Source organism: Nelumbo nucifera, chromosome 7, assembly GCF_055504915.1.
Source record: "Nelumbo nucifera cultivar China Antique chromosome 7, China Antique-T2T, whole genome shotgun sequence".
Taxonomy (NCBI): domain Eukaryota; kingdom Viridiplantae; phylum Streptophyta; class Magnoliopsida; order Proteales; family Nelumbonaceae; genus Nelumbo; species Nelumbo nucifera.
This window is the reverse complement of record NC_142655.1, coordinates 748,320-772,143: the sequence shown is the minus strand read 5'-3', so window position 1 is coordinate 772,143 and position 23,824 is coordinate 748,320. Positions and strand designations below refer to the sequence as shown.

Sequence of the window (23,824 nt, the reverse complement as noted above, 5' to 3'; positions counted from 1 at the left end):
AATAAACCCTTAAATTCTTTGCCATTTGATGGACGAGCATTCATTATATCGTCTCCCCTCGCATCTTGCATCGTAGAATTTTACATAACAATGAATGCACTGCCTCCGACTCTCTTTGCTATCCACGCCCCCACAGTTCTGGCAAGTGGAAACGGTTTAGCTCTATTAGTCTAAAAGATAGAAGGTGAAAAAGGAAGATATAGGATGCCCGCGTTTGCATGACAAGACTCTGATTGGAATTCAGGACTACTACAGTTAGCCAGCCTGCCTACAAATAATGGATTCTCAGTTTTCAGTTCACTACTGCAGGTTAGACATCAAAATTGAAAAATTAAAAAAGAAATTTCCCCAACTTGAGTTGCAAGCAAATATGACAAGGGAGCATGGGCTGGAACATAAATGTAACACACACTTCCATTTGTTCCTTTCAATACAATCCAAAATTTTTCTTCCATCGAAGGTTTTGGCACTCCAAAATCCAAGGAAAACCCCACTCATCTGGCAAACACCGGCACAACAAACATCATGATTAATTACCCTGTCAAAAGCTAATCCTCATCCATCGCTGCAGGCTGATCTCTCTTTGGACCACCCGCTGGTTTTGCCATTATAATCTGTAATCACAATAGGCAGTCTTAAAAATTTACCAAGTGCTGATGCATTATCAGGTGATCTCTGCAGCAAGGTATCTAGGGGATGAAAATTCTCAGTAATACATGAAATTACCTGGTCTACCCGAAGCACAGTGCAGGCAGCATCTGCAGCATATTTGAGGGCAAAGAACCTGTCAACATATCCGACAAAGATGATTAAGTCATGATTCCAGTATAATTATTAGCAACTAATAAACAGAAACAAAAATGAACACTATAAATCTTTATATACATGCTTAAATCATTCTAAATCCTAATCCTAAAACAATGTGGATGGTTTCCAGCTCTCCTGGTGGAAGAAACTACAAAGCTCTTATTCACCCTTCATATCAGTTCTAACATATAATACTATAAGACCTGACCTGGTTGCTGTTGATCACCATCAATAAACAAAACTTATTTAGGAGAAGAGTTGAACCTAACGGGAGTTGAACCACGCAGAATAAAGATACAAATTGGAAGTTTAATATTCCGTTCAAATGCGTCCACCAAGATTTATTACTGGACCTTCAAAGCCTATTTGACCAAGTTGTATCCGAGTCCAAACCCCAAGAAGCATTTGACAAAACATTATTACCAACACATGGATGATACTCCATAATGAAAAAAGTTACATGGTAAGATTTAGAAATGGTTCTAGGAAATAGACAATATGAAGTGCTCACTTGGTCACATGGAGGTCCCAAATATCCATAGCAGTTACATCCTTGCAAACACCTTCCTCCAAGTCAATACCCACTTTTGTCTTTCCAGCTGCATGATCTGCATAAAGGGTGGAAATGATCTCCATTGCATTCAGCCCAGCATTATCAGCCAAAGTTTTAGGTACCATCTCAAAGCTTTCAGCAAACTTTGCAATAGCATACTGATCTAATCTGCAAGCAGAAGTACCTTAACTTCAGCAGCTATACAGGACATGGCAAACAACAAAGGCATAAAAATCATAACCATAGAAGAATGTGACATGTTCAATGCTGAAATATTGAACAAGAGAAAAGAAGAGTGTTTTGATACCATAAGATAGTATTATCAACCTGCATTCCATATCCTTGTTTTCACTAATGTGATTCTTTCCATGAGAAACATCAAAAAATTTGGTTTTGAATTTCCATGACAGACAGCAACGAGTTCAAGACATCTCATAGATAATATAAAACCATTGGAACCAATTTCATGTAGGAGAATCCAGGAGTTATGGCTATGAAGTTAACTGACAAAGGGAAAAGGAAGAGAAAGTAACAATTACCCTGTCTCCTTAAAAGAGAACTCTTTCAGTCTTCTTGCCAACTCAATTTCACTTGCTGCAGCCCCAGGGATTATGCGACTGTCCCTGCACATAGCCTGAGATAGAGAAAACAGGTTAATGTGCCAAAAGCTGATGAAAACAGGTTGAGCAGCAGAGTTCATTTTTTATTGTCATCAACGTTTAAATTCTGCTACAAGGTTAATGTGCCAAAAGAAAATGCAAAGCATGAATACCTTATATGTATTTACACCATCATCAACTGCTCTTTCAAGGTCATCTAGTATACTGTCAGTACTTCCCCGTAAAACCACAGTAGATACAGAATTTCCACCCTCTTCGTTTTTCACAACCGTTACCTATCAATTGAAGAAATATACATACATTGAAGGTAAAGAGAGGATAAAACCAAAAAATAATAAAACAAAAAACTTCAATAATAGCACTTGTGAAAAATTGGAAATACCCGAACACCACCAATCTCCTCTACTGAAATAGAATCAGCATATCCCAGCTCGTCTGGGTTTGGTTGGCTCAGCTTCAACTATGGCCAAGATTACAAAATTATATTAGTCAGAATAACAGGAAGGATTTCCTTGAAATTTGAAAATTACAAAAGATGAGGATGATAATGAGATGATGATGCTTACAAGAGCAACAGAACCTGTAGTACGGCAAAATCGCCGCAGTTCAAACTTTGAGCTAATTTTCAAGACCATGAGCCTGTAGCAAAAACATCAAAATAAGCATGGTTCTGTCGAGAAAAAGGAAATTGCACAATTGGATGCCATGTGAAATACTGAAAATAGTTCCCTTTATTTCATCTCTACAAAGCATTTCAGCATACAGAATTGTTACCAAAAACACATCCAAAGCTGTTAAGAAAAATAGACAAGTATCCATTTTGAACAGGATCCAAATAAATTATTCCAGTATTTTTCTTCACACCAGCAAATTTCCATTTTGCATGGTGAATTAATACTCTAAATTAATACCGGTTATGAAAGAAACATGAAATATCACATAAAACTGGTTATGAAAGACACAAGAAATGAAATATCATACAAGGAACCTAACAGAATTTTTTTAAGATGCTGAGACATTTGGGGAGAGAAGCAGAAAAATAAGGAAAGTTGAAAAATGAATTACAACTTTATAGCTCTTTTAGGGATGATAATGGACTGGCCTAGGCATCCAGGTCCATGACTATAAAATTTATGTTATACTTTATAATATAAAATAATACATATACAAATACTAGTGGGCCAGACAGAACTGCAATGATCACACCTAGCTCTTTTCATTCATCCAGTGTAGCCAAAAATATGCCTTTGAAACAAAGTCAATCAAAAATAGCTACAGCAGCAAGCATAATTAATCATTTGATGTATAACTTTAAGGAAATTACTATTTTTTTGAAGATAATCATAAAATTTATTGAAGCAAAAAAAGAAGATTACAAGGAAGGTGATAAGCAATCACCTGAAAGAAATAGGGGCACTTTAAAAGGAACGTGAAATCAAACCTTTACAAAAAAAGTTCCCCCAATTGAAATTTGTGTCTACTAGGTCCTCTTTATATTCAACTTCTATCCAATTACTCCTAAAATTGCTTTTCAAACATTCTATTGATTGTTATTAGGGTAAATTTATGATGCCAGAAAGGCATGCTACCAGAAGAGCTTCGACCAATCAACCCCCAGGTGAATTTTGATGAATAACACCTGATTGGTTGCAACTTTTATTATACCAGTTGATTGGCTATAAGTCTTTCCATCATCATGGCCAAACCCTTATTATTATTGTTAGAAAGTAGTTTTTGTTTTGTTTTCATTCATATTTATACTTTTTTTGAAGTTAGGAATATAATTGCTGATTTTTATTTATATTTATTTTATTTAATTAATCATGTTATTTGTGTGCCTATTTGGGTTTTGGACAAAGATAATTCTAAAAAAACGAAGCTTCACGAATAAGGATAGTTTTTGTTTTGTTTTCATTCATATTTATACTTTTTTTGAAGTTAGAAATATAATTGCTGATTTTTTATTTATATTTATTTTATTTAATCAATCATGTTATTTGTGTGCCTATTGGGTTTTGGACAAAGATAATTCTAAAAAAACCAAGCTTCATTCCTAAAAACAGGGAGAAAGGATAATAACTTCATATAAATAAGCATTCTTTGTATTAAATTTTTTATTCATAATTAATAAAATACTAAACACAAAAATGGGATTTGTAATATTTACAACCAAGCGAACATAACTTTTGAAATAAGGAAAATTAGTAAAGAATTTTCTGCACTGTCTTTAATTTGCATAGGAAATTGAAATCACACCTCTGTCCCCAAGTTAAAGGAATATAAAGGAAAAATGTATACTACTCCAGAAGTTTAAATGCACATGAAGATCCAAGCATCAGTGGTTTAAAAAGGGGAATGTCTAATTTACTTGTAGCGTTCACAGAAATGCAATGCCATCTCTCCAACAGCAGCTCCACTGACAATAACCTTGGCACCTGAATCTGCAACAGCTTTTATAAGCTCCTCTACTTTTGCCTCCTCTGTTTTTGCATAGTTCTCTAGCTGCAAAATGATAGTCATGCTCTCTATGAGAACGGTATGCCCATTAGAAAAGTCTGGCATCAGAAGCTGGTTTTACGTGCAACCATGAACCGTCCATTGTTCTCTTAAATCATGGTAACAGAAAAGAAGAAATTGTCAAATAATTTTTTTCATTAGTATAGCTCCAATCCACCAGGGTTTCCTCAGTAACAACAACTACAGAAACAAAAACATCCATACAAAATAATTGATCTCAAAATGACTAGCAGGGCCTAGCTAGTCTTCTAGTTCTAGGTGATCAAGACACAATTTAAGTTTAATAACTTTAGTAAAAGTTCAATATTATGAAAGTTCAAATAATAAATGGGTCATTATCCAATGTTGGTACCAGCTATCCAGGTCAATAAAAAAAAATCTGATGATGGGTCATAGAATACATGAAGCTTGCTAAACAATGAAAAAGCATTCACTGCAAAAAAAATGAATAAAACTAATTACATGAAGCTATAACTTACAAAACAGAAAATGTGCATAGTATGAATATTAAAAATTATGTTCTTTAATATTGCTTCACGTTTTCCTTTTCATGGTTCTAGTGCTTTCTGGTATAGGAACCCAAATCTCAGTAGTTTGAGAATATGCGAACACCAGAATCTGCCTCTGTCATTTTTTTTTGATAGCTAATACATATCTCTCTGCTGTACTTTTTGTGATTCATAGAAGTGATCATCCTTCAGAGCCTCCAGGCTCCAGCCAGTTTTAGCTCATGAAAGTAGGTCACTTAGGCTTCTTTTCTACACAAGCCATCCTAATTTCCACATTAGCTGTTCCTTATCCTCCCGAAATCAACATCAGCTAAAAAATCCACTATTGGTGTAGACCTTTCTCCCAAGTGTTAGATGTTGCAAGAAACAAACATGCAATTTCCTTAAAGTCTCTACTTGTTGATTTTATGCTAATAGAAAACAATGTCATAGGCAAACAGAAGGTGAGATATTATGACATCCACACCCCTCTCTAAAACATTTGATCCACCAAAGTCCCAACTGATCAGCCTGGCAAACCCTGCCTACTAATACCTAATTTCTTTTTCATTCTTGCTGAAGCTACACTGTTTAACTTGAACTGACTGGCTTAAAACAATAAAACCATTCACATGGCCTCCACGCATTTACCCTCTTGTTAGATTAGAACAGTACACCATGTCACGTGACAATGACTTAATCCTTGAAACTTCCCCTCCAAACTTACCTATGTTCTTAATCAATATCAACATTTCATGCATTAATGTCATATCCCCATAATCTGGGATGAACACGTAGACATGTAAATCCTTAAGTGGAAGTACAGGTAAGTGAATCAATTGCTAACAACACCCAAAACTTCTGCATCCCCCATCCAAACTCCCTGTCACCAAAACTACAACCAAAAAGATTTAAAAAAAAAAGGAGGAGAAAAAAGAGAAGCCTCAAATAACCAATCATTAGATCATTGTCCAAACGCATGACTAACAGACTACCTTCTTATAATTGATATAAAATGAAAACAGATAGATCATAATCAGCATAAATAGAAATTTAGCTTTATTTTTCATGCAAAAGCTAAAAGTGAACATAAAAGAGTAAAGAAACGTAAAGAAAACAAGTTTCTTCCTTCGATATACAACCTCCTTGGCACTATGAATTAGAACAGTCCCCTTTGTTTCAGTCGCAGATGTATCAACACCTCCAGCAAACAGGGCAATCTGCAAAAGAGACCATCAAGTAGTATTCCATCAAACACAGAGAACAAGAAGAAGAAATAACAAATAAGTGGTACATATAATTAGCATTGCAAATCCAACCAAGTGAAACTTAGGAGCATATTCCATGTTATAGTATATAAGTAAAAGTATTGCACAAGGACTCTACAGAAAAGGCACCCAAAACAAAGAGAAGTAAACCAGTTGTTTGGAAACTTGGCTAGATTTCTAGACGTATACAGTAGGCAAATCTTGCTAGAATTACATGTCCAGAGTAGAAGACTTCTCTTTCAATTTATCTCGATTTGCACTTCTCTTTCAATTTTTCAATCTGCAATGGTGTCAGAATATAAGACTCCATGGGAGGGCCAGATCTAGAATAACTAAGTATCAACTAGTCAAAGTGTTGATGACTAGCCATGCGAGGGCCAGACCCACTGCATCACTAACTAGTCAGTCGACACTCATGACGCACTCACCTAGAATGACTAAGCATTGACTAGGTTCACTAGTCAACCACAAAATCATTTTGAAGTTTTATTCGTTTGTTTGTATCTCTAATTATTTGAAATAATATGGTATATTGCTACATTCATACTGTTACTTTGAATACTTGTTTTTGAACATGATTGCATGATGATAATACATAATAGGGAAAAATCACAAAATAAAAGAAGGCAGCAAAGAAGTTCTTTTAAGTTTTCTTCCAATTAATAGTGTGTTAGTAAGGAGTTGCCTCCTTTAGAACACAAAGGCTCTGATTATTCATCCTAGCCTATCCAGCCTAACTTTTTCTTTGTTTTCAAAAGAAAGACTGAAAATTTAATGTTCAAATTTCAATGTTGTTCTTTTCTCGCATGACTGTACTCTATAATCCTATTTAACTTGATTTATGAGATTACATTAATATCCTAAATTTGGAACATATCTTTTTTATCTTCTATACATTGCATCAACTAGAGATGCCAAAATGACTAGTCATCACTTCATTGCATTGATAACGCTGATTAACACTACTAAATTTGTCAAAATTGAAAAAAAAAAGAATGCCAAATTGTAAAATAATCAGGAGGTTCATGCAAAGTAATCAAACTTAATGATGACCACACAATACCTATAGGAAGCTCCACAAGTGAAGAAATAAATAATAGAGAAGAATCAGAAAGGAATCCCCCACACCTTTGCTTTTTCCATCCTTTTTATGCTCCCAACAGCATCACTTTTCAAGACCATACCCCGAACAATTGAAGAATTATGAAGACCTCCACCAAGAAGCTTTGCAACACGGACATTATCCACATTGAAGTTCACTGGATTCTTTGGGCAGACCTGGATGCATGCCTGTATTGAGTAAAAATACAAATTATTAGACAATGAAGGCAATAGTGACCCATATTGGCATAAATATCAACAACAGCAATAATAAAAAATTTCTTGTTCTTACATCAGCAATAAGAGGACATAAGATATTTTCTTGTCCAAATTGTTTGCTAGCAACAGCAGCTTTCATTCGGGAAACAACTTGGTCCTTGTTCCGGACATCCATTGTTTCTGAACCTTTCTCTACCAACTCATCCAAAATCTCAACTGTCTGACAAGTAAAGAGACATGGCTCAGAATAAAAGATTACACAAATTTCCAAATTCATGAATATTATTAACTATGAATACGTGGGAAAACATTAAAAATAATTTTGAAGACCTTATTTATTGCTTTTGTGTATCCACTAATTATTTCACTTGGATGTAGGCCCATCCTGATAAGCTCCTCTGCATTTTGTAGAAGCTCCCCAGCAAAAGATATCGTCAAGTTAGCTCCATCACCTATTTCCTCTTGTTGAGCCTTTCCGGCTAATACCAATATCTTGGCTGCAGGATGCTGGACCTCAAGTTCATTCACAATTGTTGCAGCATCATTTGTGACAAAGAGCTTGTCCAGATGATTGATTACCATCTTATTCATACCTGAACATATATATATGAAATTTTAGAAACAAATGTATTAGCAGCTTGTAAATCTTAAAGCAGTTCATGTTATGTTGAGAGAAATGTCCCATTTCTCATTAATATGGAAAAATGAAAGCATATCCCTTCAGAAATACAAATGTAAGATAAAGTAAGAGCAGCCCTTGTTCCTAAAGCTTTTCTGGTTCCTCACGAACATTGCCACTTTTATTCGTCTTGGAACCGTAATAAAGAAAAAAACAACAATCAGGTTCGTTTTTTCATAGCTAGATTACTGAAACTTGCAGCATCCTACTACTTGTTTCCTTCTTTGCCCTAAAATCCCAAATGATGCCTGTGAGTTCGGACAACCATTTTCAAACAAATGAAAACTAAAGACATTCCAATTCCAATGTCAAATAATCAGTGAACAGAAGCAGCGCATCGAATAAATAGTTAATACTACAACAAATGGACACTTTAAATATTCAAACTATATGTAAAAAAGGGCTTAAATCAAACACCAAGAAACACTATGAGTCCCGTGACCACAAATCCTTAATCTTTCATCAGGCTTTCAAAAATACGGGAAAAAAACGAGAAAATAATAAATTTCAACCAGGATCTGATCAGAACAGTTACCATTTGGACCGAGAGATGTCCTGGTGATAACGGACAGCTGCTTGCAGGCATCAATGTTCTTGAGAACTGCTTCGTCAAGGCCAGAGAGATGCTTGTGGCCTTCTTTGAGCATTGCTTGAATCCCGTATGGTTGCATTTGAAACCCCATTTTTTATACAAATCTATCAAACTAGGCTGACTTCGTTCGGATCTTTAAGCTACTACTCGGCCAGGACCGAGGGAGTACGAGTGATCTCAATAAAACCCTAGAAATGGCGACGTTTCCGCAAACGATGAAGCGAGTGGCAGTAAGACCTACGGACCCTTTAATAAGGAAAAACCCTCTCACTGTTGCTTTCGACACAGAGTAGAGTAGTAGAGAAGAGGTAGCGCCTTCGCCTCTCCAGTCTCCAGTCTCCGACTTAAGCAGAGAAAGAGAGTTGGAAAATTAAAAATAGGCGAAGATGCGAGAAGAAATTCCAGAAACCGCGAAAACGGACGTTACGGACCTAGGGCCTCCAGCCGATGATAGATTCATATAACGATCTAGTGTAGTTGTGACGTTCTAAGTGTTCAACTACGTAAGCAGGGACGAGAGAGGGATTATGGCGTATGGTGATGTTCCGTTGGTAATTTTGGTTTGGGATTATGGCGTATCGAGACCGGATCTGCTCCTTACAGAGGGCGCCTCACATGCACATCCTACCATCCATTTGAAACATCTCCCGTACTAATTAATTATTATTCACTGGAGATGTTTTCAATGCATGGTGGATGTGCATGTGAAGCGCCCATTCGTGAGGAGCAGATCCCGTCTCAACATGATCACCTAAACTAAAAGGAAAATGTTTAAAAGCATAGACACGTGATTGTTTATTCCAAAATTACCCCTAAATTGAATGGAAGATGTTAAATAGTATAGATCCATTTATTTTAAAAGTACACTAACATGTTTTTTGTATAAAAACAAAATTGACCAAGTAGAGAAAAATATAATGGTTATTCATGTTTCATCAGGGGCAAAAATGATATTTTCGTTTTTAAATGCTTTTATTAAATTTATTTGAACGGACGATATCACAATAGTGCTAAAACTGTCGTTTCCCACTTTTATCTAATGAAAGGTTGATTAAGTAAATTGATTATGAACTATAGGGGATGTTTTAGTAAAACACAAACTATATGATAGGTTTTAGTAAATTCATGAAACTATATGGGGTGTTTTGATAAATGACCCTTTTGGGTTATGGTCTTTTAAAACAAATTTTTTGTGATTCTAAAAATTTAAAGTAAAGATGATTTTTTTTTGTGTTTATTTTTACATATTTTAGGGCCCTTGTTCGCTTTTTTCAATAAATTCCTTATATGGGTAAATACACTTACCCAGGTAAGTGTTTCACAATAAAGATTTACCTGGGTAGGTGCATTTACCCATGGTTTTTTTAATTATTTCATATGCGAATAAGGCAATGTCTATTTTAGCAATAAAAAAATTATTATTAAAAATGATATTTTTGTCCCATTCAAGTGCTAGTGATTTATCTTGGGTGTAAAAGTTATTTACCCATCTAGGAGATGGTACACAAAAAAATAAACATTTATTGGTCCCCACATAAATTTTAAAAAAGAATAAAAGAACGTCCCCTAGATGTCAATGTTATTTTGATTTCTAAAATACATCTAGGTATAATTATTCATATATACAGTATACAAATAATTTATATATGCCTTTTAAGCTGATCCCATATAACACAAAAGACACTTTGTTAATAAAACATTTAGGGCCCTTTCACATACCCATTACATTGTATCATTCCACTTTTACCCTTCTATCTGATCTAGTTGACTAGTTAGTAGACTTGTTCATGGGTTGGGTTCGAGCCATGCTTTGTAAAAATTTAAATGATCCCGGTAATGACCACACAAGATGCCAACTGATTAGTTGGTAAGGCCTGTTGAATCCCACCTGCACCAGGGTTGGGAATAGGCTACCCTCCCTTGACATTTATTCTTTTCATAATCTGATTTTCTTGAAGAAAAAAGGTTAGTTCCTTCTACATCCATCGTTAAATTATTACTGCTTAATCACTTCTTACTACTTTTAATACCCATGCCCTTTTTGATGTGTACCTTGGCCTTTTTGTTAGGGGTATTGTCGAACAGGTGATCTTTCATGCATATAAGTATAATTAAACCATCTTAATTGATTTGCTCTCATTTTTGTCACCATCTATGTACCCGTGTAGGCATGCAATCGGCCTGAACTTGCCGATTCCCATTACCATCCAAATAGGGCTACAACTTGGGTGGGTTAAGGTTGAATTTTTGTCAAAACTTGAATGAACTTGATCCAAAGACAGAGTCTAAGATAGTGTAAAATGTTAATTCTATCCAATTGTCCTAAACTTGCTGACTCGTAGGAGTGAATTCGAGCTGAACTGAATAGTATAAGGTTTGATCTCGGTTCTCCAAGGTTATATAAGACTTGAGCTCGACTTGAAAAAATATATTTTATAAAAATATAAAATTATATATATAAATATTTTTATATTAGGCTTGAACTTGGCTCAAAGTTCGATTGAAACCGAGCCGAGCCGAGCCGAACTCGATATGACCACCCCTACTAACTCCCATTTTTATCCAAATAGAAATACAACTTGGGCAGGTTATGGTTGAACCTGGCCCAAAGCCCGAACCCAAAATAGTGTAAAATGTTAACTCTATCCAATTGGCCTGAACTTGCCGACTCCTTCCAAATAGGAATTTCCTCAAAATCTGAATGAACCTGACCCGAAGCCCGAACCCCGTGTAAAGTGTTAATTCGATCCAACCCAAGTTGCATCCCTATACGCTATACCCAAAACCCAATCATATGTCTGGGCAGTTTTTGATGGGCTTCAAACATGGACCGGACTGAGTAACTGGACTTAATTTCCAGCTAACGATCTCTTATTTTAATATTGTTTGGTGGCGCTAAGAAGATTGCAAAACTGCGGCTTTTCGGATTTTTCTTGGGTCTTGTTTTCTTATTCGAGATTTGGCTGTTCGAAAGCTGTTAATCGAATCAAAGGTGGTTTCAAGCTTCACCTGGAAATATATAAGATGGATGGCTTGAATACGCTGGCTTTCAGCTTCTTCTCTTTCTAGTATCAGTTTCATCTTCCCGTGTTTGATTGTGTTCGTGCTGTAGTCCATACTAATACAATTTCTACTGGTTATTTTTGTTCCTACTAGACCGTTTGCAACTGTTGTTTTCTGGGTTTCGCTTGCTCCGATCGGGTTTCTGATAAGAGACCTTCTAATTTATCTTCCGTAGAATTTCATACTGTTGATTAGACTACTTTGTCAAAAGCTTCATTTGGTTAACTTTGATTTCGCTCCATAAGATGAAAAAAAAGCTGAAACTTTTGCGTATCGGTTTTGTGCTTTTTGATCAGATATTCTCATCGGGTATATAGGTTGTTTTTTCATTTATATTTTTGATTGGGCACTGCAACTTTTCTGCAAAGTTATTTGAGTGCTCTTAGTGCGAAATTAGAACCCTATCCCCTGCAAAGTTATTTGATTGGGCATCCGTTATATAATGCATTCTTGCTATTTAGTGTTTCTATTCTACCTCGATGTCGTGCTTATAATCAATTCTGTTTGGGTTTGTTCTTTTTAGTGTAGAAGCAATTCCTCTGCATATGATCATTGCTTTCCACACTGTCATAAGTATAAGATGATAACAGAATAAGTGCACTTAACTGGATAAATGTTTCATGGGCAAGGGTATATTACAAAGATGCAAACAAACTAGGCTAATTTCAAGAGTGAAAAAAATTGGAAGTCGATTAGTAGGCAAGGAAAAAAACTCCCGTACAAAGTGAGCAATGGGGTTGTTGAGAATTGAAAGAGTAAACTCACGGTCATCCAGAGGACCAGAAGTCCTGCCAGACTGGTGAGCGCTAAATATTGCAAGGCCAATGACAAATGATCCGAAACCATGGAATGTTAACTTGGCTAGGTGAAACCAACTGAACACATTTGAAATGCTAAACTGCAGCTCAAGGAACTCAAAACCCAGGTGGGATTTATTAAAAGAATTTAATGAACCACGTTAACCTAAAAGTCTACAATGCAAATGAAAAGAGTAGCAAAAATAAACAAATAAACAAGAATAAGAACTGTTACATTGTGAGCTCTCTAATAGCAACAATGACTAGACAAAGAAAAACACAACTACCAGCAGAATTGCTGATGCTATTAGTGAAGGCGCAAGGGGGGAAGACGGTGAGATCTGAATGGTGAAGTTACAATTCCCTTGTGAAGCGTTCTGTGTCGTTACCATGGCCAGACCTTGGAAATTACAGCTCAAATCTTGCTGGTTCTGAGCTTGGTAATACATGTTAAATGCATAAGAAGCATTCCCCTGAGTATCCAAGTTGCCACAAGATGACCCATAGCCAAGTGCAGTGCAATCAGAGTGGGTGCAAGCAAAATTAATGTTCTCTCCAAGTTTGCTCAGGTCCTCGGCATTTGGATTGAGGACACACCATCTTTGAGGTAGATATTTCACGTTCTTTGCTGCCACGAGAAAAGTATTTTGGCCCTGACCTGAGAGATCCATTTGGTATTTGGGCTGCCCATCATATCTGAAGATTCCCCAATGGCGTTCAAAGTTCCCAGGAGCAATACTCTTGGCATCTTCGTCAATCAGGCCAAACAAGTAAACTTCCAGGTACCCAGGTCGTAAAGGAGTGCCTTTGTTAGCTGCAAGTCGAGGCAAGAGACCATTATAAAACCTCTGAGCCAGACCCACATTGGCATTCTTATCTCCGTCTGTGGGCCAACCCACCTCCCCAACCAAAATGGGCATTTCGCCAAATCCCACAGCCTTGAGAGCTGAAACCAACGTATCAAAGTTGGCATCAAAAACATTGTTGTACTGTATCCCATTATCAAGTAGAGGGTTTGGTGTCCCATCAAAGAAGGCAAAATCCAGGGGGAAGTTTTCATTGGCATAGAGACTTAGGAAAGGGTATATGTTGACAGTGAAGGGAGCATTATTCTTGTTAAGGAACTGCACAATCTGAGTCATGAGGTCGCTGATATCAGATCTAAATCTTCCAGCAGAAGGGACACTATTATCAGAAGGTGAATTATAGACATCAGCATTTAAAGGTACAGTAGCCTTTATGCTGTCTCCATGGCCAGCCTCATTCAGTGCATCCTGGATGTTCTGAAGAGCAGGGAAAGTGACATTCAAAAATGAATTGTTGTATGAGGCGAGAAATGGCTCATTCCCCACAGCCACATACCTGCCAAAATAAAACAGAAAGTTGAAACATGAAATAACTAGTTAATGCATTAGAGTGAAAAGATAGAGAATAATAGTTATCTTCATATGATTTGTGGTGTATGCCAATCAATTCAGGAAGACTAACTTGTGAATGAAAGGAAACAGCAGAGAAAATATACCAATCAAGTTAGTCCAGTAGACATTAAACTTACAGAATCTAAATTTTCATTCTATATTGTTAATTTGTAGTAGTTGGTCTTCCAACTTCCACTTGATGTTTTCTAGCCCAAGTTGTTGGACTGTGTTCTGTGTAACATAAATTTGATAATTTCCACATTCCATAATGAATCTTTATATACATTGCAATAATCAGAACCACATTTTAATAGAGTCTTAAGTAACGTTGGAATTCTCCATTTGACCTTATTCTAAAGTTTTATCTAATCATCAATGAAACTTCCAAATATTTAAGTTAAAAAAGAAAAAAAAAACTTGGAGCCAATTTTTGACTAATGAATTTCATTACTTTCCAATAACATTTGTATTCACAATGTCCTAATATATGGTGGAAATGAATTTATTTTCTTAAGGAAAATCCTAAAATTACTACCTTAACAACTGGAAATGGTTGCTTTACAATCTAATCTCAGGTGGAATATAAAACCAAATGAAATCATTTTATTCCAGGTAGTTTCCAAATGCTTTATTACTGAATTAAGTCTTCTCCATCTACCAGTTTAGTACTTTAGTTATAATCTATTTGCTGTCTCAAAGTTCAGAAATGATTTGTAACTTTGTTGTATGATGGAGATCGAAATATCCACCTATAGTCCCTTTTTAAGTCATTTCAGATCAACATCATAATCATCCAAGTGTTGTCCCAACTATATGGGATCAGCTACATGAATCTTATTTTGCCATTCTGTTCTATTTTGTGTCATATCCGTTGTTAAGCTATGGGCCATTAAATCATTTCTCACCACATAAGTTGTTCCCTATCTATGAGCAAGATCACTCTAGTTTCTTTATTCAATGAAGAAACTTTGAAAATATACAGTTTATGGTAATTGGTATCAGTATATTTGCAAATAATGAACAAGATAGCTAGTGGAAAATTTTCCTTTTCTTGTTTATCTAAAGATTTTCTCATATGCTATTTCTATTAATAGACAACATATCAAAAAACCAATGTATATATGCAAGCATATAGATCACCTGGCACATCAGTATTTTCATGATTACAGTGAGAGAATATTCTATACATTCTTGCAAAAGAATAGAAAACCAAACATGTATTCTTTAGTTTCACAATTATGATTCATATATTTCATAGAGTTCTCTATGCACTAATGTGGATACTCATTTTTCAAGTAAATTGAGTTTAGCTGAATTATCAAAAAAAAAAAGTCCTTTTCACCTCATATGGTTTTCGGTGAAATTTGCACATGCTGAAGCACGGACCTGGAATCAAAACCCACCAATATTATGTATACCCCAGTAGATACATTTAATATGCCAGTTAGAAGTAGGCTGCTGATGCCCCAAGAGAAAAGTCACTTAAAATCTTAAGGCTTGGTGCATGGAGAGCAAGAATTGAAGGATAAATTTCATTTTTTCTCAAACAGGGTCAGAAGAAATTTAACATTCTAGATGAAACATTTCTTCCAGCAGTATCTATAAAAACCATTGAATTTCGCAATTGACTCCAAGAGTTTTTCAAAGCAAACCCATTTGAATTTGAAAACCATTAAAAATTCCAAGATCTCCTCCATCAACCAGATACTAAAAGAAGCTGCAGAATTAATCCACATATGGTCTTCAAATTATGGACCACAAACTATGGAGAAAGATGCATTGAGGGAGCAATTACATTCCACCAGGTAATTGCCTTAAATAATGCATTACATAATATTCAATTTTCAAGAATTTTTGGTGCTTCAACCAGGAAATTAAGGGATTGGAATCCCATATGCAAAACCTTTGGTGGTTTATAGGGGTTCCGAATACTTTCAATCGGAGAGGGTCAACTATTGATTGTTAGAATGATGAAGATGGGATTTGGTCCCCTATGGGTTCTGAATCCAGATTTGTGCCCTCGACATACACATAATTTGTTAACTCATCCAGCAACAAAATATTTTACATTATGGGGCAGAAGAACAGACAGAAAACAATCAAAACCAAGAAAATGCAGAGCATGGCATTAATGGAGCTGAATTCTAGTATAGTATACATCCAGAAGCTTATTAAAACACAAAAAAAGAGAACAAAAATAAGTAGAAACAGTAATTACTACCAGATATAATGCTATGAACCATGTAAATTGAAAAACTTAAACAGAAAAGCCTGTCTAGTTTAAAACGGAAGCCACAAACGCAAATGAAATTGTTCCGGATTCAACAAAAGGGAAAAATAGTCAAAGGAGAAAAAAATAAAAAATAGTAGAAATCTCACTTGATGTTTACTCCTCCATTGAAAAGATAACGAGTGATGTTTCTCTTAACCCAGTCTTTAGCTCTGCCGTAGTCGTTCATCACCGCAAGCTGATCATTTGGAATGGCAACCATCACTTCAATCTCGGTCCCAGCCAACGCACTCATTGTATTCTGATCGGCGTCGAATAGCTTCACCTTCTTTATACCATTGTCCTTCATCATCTGAACTACAGTATTAGGCGGCAACTTATGCGTTGCCATAGTTCCCCAGTTCACACCGAGACCCTCAACAGCAATAGAGCCCAGCAGAACAGAAAAGAAAACCAACAGAAACCAGAGCCTTGTCATGCTTTTTTTTTATGGAAGATTACTGCCTCACCGTATACCACCAGAAATGGTGGTCGAAAGAATTCGATTTTTCAAATAAACAAGATAGGTTATCAAAAAGCGGATGGGATTCGAGATGGATGGTATCAGTGGGGTTTATATATAAAACAAAGTGAGTTTTTTTTTTTTTTTAGCCTTATTTTTCTACTAAACTGAGGTGGGAAAAAGAACGGTTACTTGCAGCTGGGTTTCACGGGGTCTGCAAAAATCCAGCGGTTTATCCGAGAAAAGCTGAGATCGTGGAGAAGAGCAGAGCACTATGCAATGCAGACAAGTGGAAAGCAAGATACCGGCAAAAATTATATATAATATAAAAGAAAAAGGAAAGAAGAGAGAAAATTGAAAAATCCAAGGAAAGAAAGAAAACAGAAATCCACTAAAACCACCAGCTTTCCAGGTAAACAAATACCTCCACGGTTGTACGAAATAACCGACTCGGTATCCCAGACGCTATAGCCTAAAGTTGGTTTCTGAAAAGCTGAATTGAAAAGACCAATCTTTAATGCTGACATTCAATTCAACAAAGAAAACGGAGAACGACAATGCCCACCACCAAAACCGGCGTAAAAGATCGATATCAGAGAGTGGGTTCTCAGACAGATCTCGAAAAAATCTCAACTATCAAGATAGGAAGGATAATAACTATAAGACAGCAAGAAAGCCAAAGGTTTGTATTAAACCCAAAGTCCAAGACTTTCAATAATGTATTCTTCCTATAAGGCTATAACAAATGCGAAACAGAAATGCTAAACCAGACGACGACGAAGAAGAAAATAGCACAGACAAACCAACGCAGAAGAAACCACCGTTTTGAGACGAAGAAGTCAGCAGCGGAGCTGGTCAGGAGAGCCGGATTTTGCTAGGTGCGTTTGAACTTTGAACTTTTTTTTTTTAATGTAAGAATGGAACAGTGGGGAGGCCGAGATTGAAAATCCGAAGAAGAGATAAAGCAACGGGGCAGTGAGCTCCTTGTTATTATCTTTTGGGCTTCCTTTGTTATCTCTCAAGGATCAAATCTCTGATTTTGGAAAGAAGAGAGAGAGAGAGAGAGAGAGAGTCGAACAGAAACGGACGGTTGCTTACTTGTCTCTGAAAAGCTTGAAAAACTTACGCATGTTGCACGTTTGACGGAAGTGCCTCGAGAGAACGGCGAATCGAATGTCAACCAAGGGCATTTTTGACTTTTAATACGTAGCTCCTAGCTGACTAGCTCCACCCTCCACGGTGGCGCGACTCTGAGCAATAGAATATTGATACAGTAGGTGGAAAGTTGAATTTCAAAGAGGTTATGTATCAAAAACGTGAGTCGTTTGGTCACTTTATTGCGGAATTGAGCTTTGATATTGTTGTTGATCTGGACGGCCTTGAATGGTCCACTTAAACTCTAGAATAGATCAGATGGTTAACAAATCATCATGGGCCCCATGCTGATGTCTAATCTTGCCGATGTTTTAATACTTCCATTCATGGCGGTTGGTGGGTAGCTGATAATGGGGAGGGGAGAAAGGCTTGGCTCTTGGCTGTTTGCGTGTCAATGTGTCATGTATATGAATGTATGAAACTTCAAAATCAGCCCAGGATGTATTTTTTTCCCAAACAGCTAAACTTATCAAACCAAAATCGGATTAATATTGTATTCTGTTTTCTGGGTAATCTCAATTTCTAGGGAAGATTGATTCCAGTCTTTCGGTTTGAAGTTTGGATCGTTTGTAGAATCGTCCTTGGTAGAAGCTTCCCCAACTCTCTATCTGTGAACCAGATCCAGATGTACAAGTTAAGAACATGGTTTTAAGATACTAAACCTCAAGCTTGGTCAATTAGTACCTCGTCTCTTGTTTATAATTTCTTCCAGCGTCAAAGACAACATGAAGCAGCGAATGTTGTTGGATTGATTCGCTTCATGGAAAGGATTTGGAATTGGATTTGTCGGATTGCAATTCATGAAATTGGAATTAGATAAGATGAATGTCTAGATGTTTAGAGAGAGGGGGAGAATTCCTATTTTCTAAGTCAACCAAAACCATGCAGCAAATGCTTGGACTTGGAATTGGTTCCGATTCTAATTCCAAACAATACCATGAGCCTGGCTTATTTAAGAACGATCCCTTGAAGGATTTAAACTTTTTTGTACGTATCGCCAATTTTTTTTTTCCTCCACGAGAAGCAGTTTCAACTTTCAAAGAGCTTATTCAAGGCCAAGCAACTATTAGTGAAAGTATAAGGGAAGAGCAGGTGAATTTAGATTTTAGTCATCACACCATTCTCACTGCCTTTTGCAGACGTGCATTGGCAACATCTCCCTATTTACGCATTTCTATTCATGGGGAGATGTTCTCAATGTACGGATGCATAAAGGCTGTGAGAACGGTTTTGTGGGGATTGAATCGGGCACAGGTTGAATGGGGCTACCCCAAACCCATGTTTGTTCCGTATCAGATAAATACAAGTCATGTAGGGAAATTAGAGAAGAAGAATAAGATTAGCTTCATCATCCATCCTTCACCCACCTCTCGTCAAATAATCAAACTAAGCCCAGCCCATTATCATGGAGTCCCTTTTTCTGGATTCTCTCGTGGCATCCCAATCCATGATCCACCTAGGTCACCCCCACCTATGCTCCAAACGCTATTATGACTGACTCGCCCTATTCGAAGGGAGACATCTCACGTACACCCCCCCCCCCCCCCCTCTTATTGGCCTTAAACTTGTTAGCCTTTTAGGACGAATTAAACGAGTCAAAAATCATTATTAAAAACACTGGCAACTCAGACAACATTTGAAAACATGGACCTAGCTAGCTAGTTCATATCAAACAAACTTCTCATCAAAACATGTTGATCTCATCCAATCCATCCAATTTGAAAAAAAAAAAAGAAGACAAACACGTTAAATAAGGGGTCCACAACCCATAAAGAATCATGTAAAAACGTATGATAGAGTTGGTCCCAGTGTCCCACATTACATACACATATCTAGACGTAGTGAACAGAAAGTGCGGTTGACCATGCAGTCCCAATGCAGCGAGCGCTCTTATTTGATCAAATTAGTTGGTTTTGGGGTTAGGTGTGGGTGTTAATGTATGAAATGAATTCAAAGGGGTGGCTAGACTTTTTTTTTTCGCTTTATGGTCTACAAAACAGAAGGTAACTAGATTAATTTTACAATAAATGTCAATTCTCTCTCTCCCTCTTGTTTTTTTTTTGGGTAAAAACAATAAATGTGAAATAGATAATGCGATCATCCAGCAACAAAGTATACCCAGAAACGTTCTTTATCTAGATATGTTGTGACGTTTGCAAATGAAAGTCTTGGTCTTAGTTTGATCGTCCCTCTTCCTAAATTGATGCTCCTAAACAAATTTAAATTGGTGAACAGAACATTTCAAAGCCAGAAACCATCACGGCGACCGTCTAAATCAACAGCGATTCGAAAACCATAGAGATACAATAATAAATTAGGTTATATTTTTTAAAATAAAATAACTGACTATATTATTATGAATAATAAACAACCACGTAGAACCAGTCTTGAACCAATTATTTAATTGGGATCATATCATAGACCTCATTATATTGAAAACAATAGTCAAAATAATACTAATATATTTTTATGTTAATACGTAAATCATTTTTAACTAATATTATCTTATTTATTATTTATCAAATTTACTATTTCAAAGTTCAAACATGAAACATGTTAAAAAAAATACAAGAAAGATAAAAAATTATATATTTCATAAAATGTTTGGTTCCAGACCTACATCAATTCTGGACAAGTAAGAATAAGAATCAATTCAATAATTAATTAAGACAAAAGCATGGAACTAAAATCGTTATAATAATTATGTTCAATTAATTTAGCTTCATCAGGATAGACCCAATCCATTGGTTCAGCCCTAGTTTTTCTTAAATAAATAAATAAAAGTCTATTGTGATGAGACTGGTATATGCCATCTCAAACCAGACCCGACCTGTTGATAACAATAAATATTGGGCTCAATGGGAGAGAATAATTTGTTAGTAAATTATTTCTAAATAAATAAATAATTTAGTAAATTATTTCTAAATAAATAAATAATTTAGTAAATTATTTCTAAATAAATGCTTATTGAAATCTATCTCTTAATGTCACATCTCTTTTATTCCACTAATTTATTTTATTAAAATAAATAGTTTGTTTAATTTTATTAAATAAATAAATGTTTAGACAATAATAATAAAATGAATAAATAAAAGTTGAGAGAGAGAGAGAGAGAGAGTTGAGAAAGAAGAATGACATTTTATTTATAGGATGTCATAATAATAAATAATTGTATATGACACTACTGTAATTTTTGAATGCCATTGAATCAATTATACAAGTAGATTTGTCTTATATGTGACATTGCTATAGTTTTTAAATATTATAGAGGCAATTATATAAGGAGGTTTGTCTTATATGTGGTATTCTTATAATTTTCAGACAAAAAGAGGTGGGAGAAAAGAGAGAATAAAAGAGAGAGAGAGAGAGAGAGAGAGGGAGAGACGTGTCAATAAAAACATATAAATGTCAACCTCACAATGATGCCATACACCCTCCCAATGCTTTATGTATATAGATAGATAGCAAAAACATCACGAGTGGCTGGCTAGCTGCAATGTTCAAGGATGCAATAAACCAGATAACATTCCAACGATTCACACAAGTGGCTGGCTCACTTTCCACTTCTATCATCCAATTGGAGTTACGAAACAGAAAACATATGGGCTTCACTTTTCAGGATCAATCAACTGAAAGTGGAAGGTTAAAGTGTGACTGTGAGAGGGCAACACATCGACATGGTGGGATCGCACTAGGTAGGTAGTAGGCACCTAGGCAAGCTACTATACATAAAAGCTTAAGCAAGGGGCAAGCATTAGCAGAGCATCAACTTAAGCTAAAATGTAAGAGTAAAAAAGAGCCAGAATTATGCTACAACTCCAGGTTATCTATTTATCAATGTCAAAAACTTCATGAAATTCATTATTGCTAAGATTGATTGATGCCTATGAATCCCCAATTTAGGCATTTCAAAGTTGATACTACCATGGGCATACTTTTTACTACACTCCCTCTTGGCTCTAATCAACAAACACGTAAGTGACATCTCTCCTTTATCTTGACAACTAATGAATGATCTATACTAAGTATGGAGATCAGTAATGTTAAATTTACATTATGGAATTAATAATGTTAAATTTATATTTATTAATATTTTAAATAATTATTAAAATTTCAAAAAATAACTTTTCGATAATTATTAGAGTATCGATAGTTTTCCTTTGTTATGATACATAGAGGATTAATGATTAACTGAGATTGATAGAATGTATAGATATATTAGATTTCTGTTTATTTTTTTAATTTAATTTAAAATAAAAATAACAATACTAATTTTCTTTCCAAATAATTCAGTCACTCTACTGTTATTTGGAATAAAAAAACGGCAAACTAAATTATGGACTTAGCCACTTGGCTGGCCAATAAGTACTTAAATGCTGACAAGACAAGCAATGAAGCAAATACGAAAATGGACAAGGATGGGTAAAAAAGGAAGAATGAGAAAATATTGCTACGAACTAAACACTTTTACTAAAAATGAATTCTTTTCAGATTGACAAATGTCTTATGTTGCTCAATTTCATTCTTCAAAAAAAAAAAAAAACGTGTTGATATTCATAAACCGCCAACCTAGGTCTCTAAAAGTGCTTTCATAAAAATACTTTTATAAATGTACTTTCATAAAAGTATATTCTAAAAAGAATGTAGCCCATGACAAGAATTTTGTAACCAAATACTCTAATGCTATTTATTCTTGGTCATTAATTAAAAACATCTGTATTACAAAATGTCATAGGCATACTTTTTACTAGACTCCCTCTTGGCTCTAATCAACAAACATGTAAGAAGTGACATCTCTCCTTTATCTTGACAACTAGTAAATGACCCATACTAAATAAAGGGAATCAGTAATGTTAAATTTACATTATGGAATCAATAATGTTAAATTTATATTTATTAATATTTTAAATAATTATTAAAATTTCAAAAAATAACTTTTCGATAATTATTAGAATATCGATAGTTTTCTTTTGTTATGATACGTAGAGGGTTAATGATTAACTGAGATTGATAGAATGTGTATATATATATATATATATTAGATTTCTGTTTATTTTTTTAATTTAATTTAAAATAAAAATCTTTCCAAATGATTCAGTCACTCTATTGTTATTTGGAACAAAAAAACGGCAAACTGAATTATGGACTTAGCCACTTGGCTGGCCAATAAATACTTAAATGGTGACAAGACAATGAAGCAAATATGAAAATGGACAAGGATGGATAAAAATAGGAAGAATGAGAAAATATTGCTACGAACTAAACACTTACTAAAAATGAATTCTTTTCAGATTGACAAGTGTCTTATGTTGCTCATTTTCATTCTTCAAAAAAAAAAAAAAAACATGATGATATTCATAAACTACCAGCCTAGGTCTCTAAAAGTGCTTTTATAAATGTGCTTTCATAAAAGTACATTCTAAAAAGAATGTAGCCCATGGCAAGAATTTTTTAACCAAATACTCTAATGCTATTCATTCTTGGTCATTAATTAAAAACATCTGTATTACAAAATGTCATAGGCATACTTTTTACTGCACTCCCTCTTGGCTCTAATCAACAAACACGTAAGAAGTGACATCTCTCCTTTACCTTGACAACTATGGAATGACCCATATTAAGTATGGGGAATCAGTAATGTTAAATTTATATTTATTTCAAAATTAACTTTTCGATAATTATTAGAATATCGATAGTTTTCTTTTGTTATGATACGTAGAGGGTTAATGATTAACTAAGATTGATAGAATGTATATATATATATATATTAGATTTCTGTTAATTTTTTTAAATTTAATTTAAAAAAAAATTAAAA

The 23,824-nt window shown here is 35.2% G+C and overlaps 2 protein-coding genes across 2 annotated transcripts; both read right to left on the bottom strand.

The window, feature by feature from the left end:
- Positions 1-213: 213 nt before the first annotated feature.
- Positions 214-9,278, bottom strand: LOC104597701 (TCP-1/cpn60 chaperonin family protein). The gene is made up of 13 exons (XM_010259406.3): positions 8,788-9,278; positions 7,904-8,166; positions 7,647-7,793; positions 7,382-7,543; positions 6,128-6,205; positions 4,349-4,482; positions 2,547-2,619; positions 2,363-2,440; positions 2,133-2,255; positions 1,900-1,994; positions 1,319-1,528; positions 727-784; positions 214-614 (listed from the first exon to the last, which is right to left on the bottom strand). The coding sequence occupies exons 1-13, from the start codon at positions 8,933-8,935 to the stop codon at positions 549-551; spliced, it is 1,635 nt and encodes a 544-aa protein (XP_010257708.1). The 5' UTR covers positions 8,936-9,278; the 3' UTR covers positions 214-548.
- A 3,539-nt stretch (positions 9,279-12,817) lies between these two features.
- Positions 12,818-16,967, bottom strand: LOC104597702 (glucan endo-1,3-beta-glucosidase 8-like). Its single transcript, XM_010259407.3, has 2 exons — positions 16,502-16,967; positions 12,818-14,066 (listed from the first exon to the last, which is right to left on the bottom strand). The coding sequence occupies exons 1-2, from the start codon at positions 16,828-16,830 to the stop codon at positions 12,968-12,970; spliced, it is 1,428 nt and encodes a 475-aa protein (XP_010257709.1). The 5' UTR covers positions 16,831-16,967; the 3' UTR covers positions 12,818-12,967.
- Between the last annotated feature and the right edge of the window lie 6,857 nt (positions 16,968-23,824).

What these genes read in the sequence shown, in the direction of transcription:
- LOC104597702 (XM_010259407.3), bottom strand. Translation starts at nt 16,830, where the DNA reads ATGACAAGGCTCTGGTTTCTGTTGGTTTTCTTTTCTGTTCTGCTGGGC. An exon ending in AATGGAGGAGTAAACATCAA is followed by an intron (nt 14,067 to 16,501) that starts GTGAGATTTCTA and finishes TTATTTTGGCAG; the next exon opens with GTATGTGGCTGTGGGGAATG.
- LOC104597701 (XM_010259406.3), bottom strand. Translation starts at nt 8,935, where the DNA reads ATGGGGTTTCAAATGCAACCATACGGGATTCAAGCAATGCTCAAAGAA. An exon ending in AGGAGATTGGTGGTGTTCGG is followed by an intron (nt 2,256 to 2,362) that starts GTATTTCCAATT and finishes TTCAATTGATAG; the next exon opens with GTAACGGTTGTGAAAAACGA. An exon ending in ATGGTGTAAATACATATAAG is followed by an intron (nt 1,995 to 2,132) that starts GTATTCATGCTT and finishes TCTCTATCTCAG; the next exon opens with GCTATGTGCAGGGACAGTCG.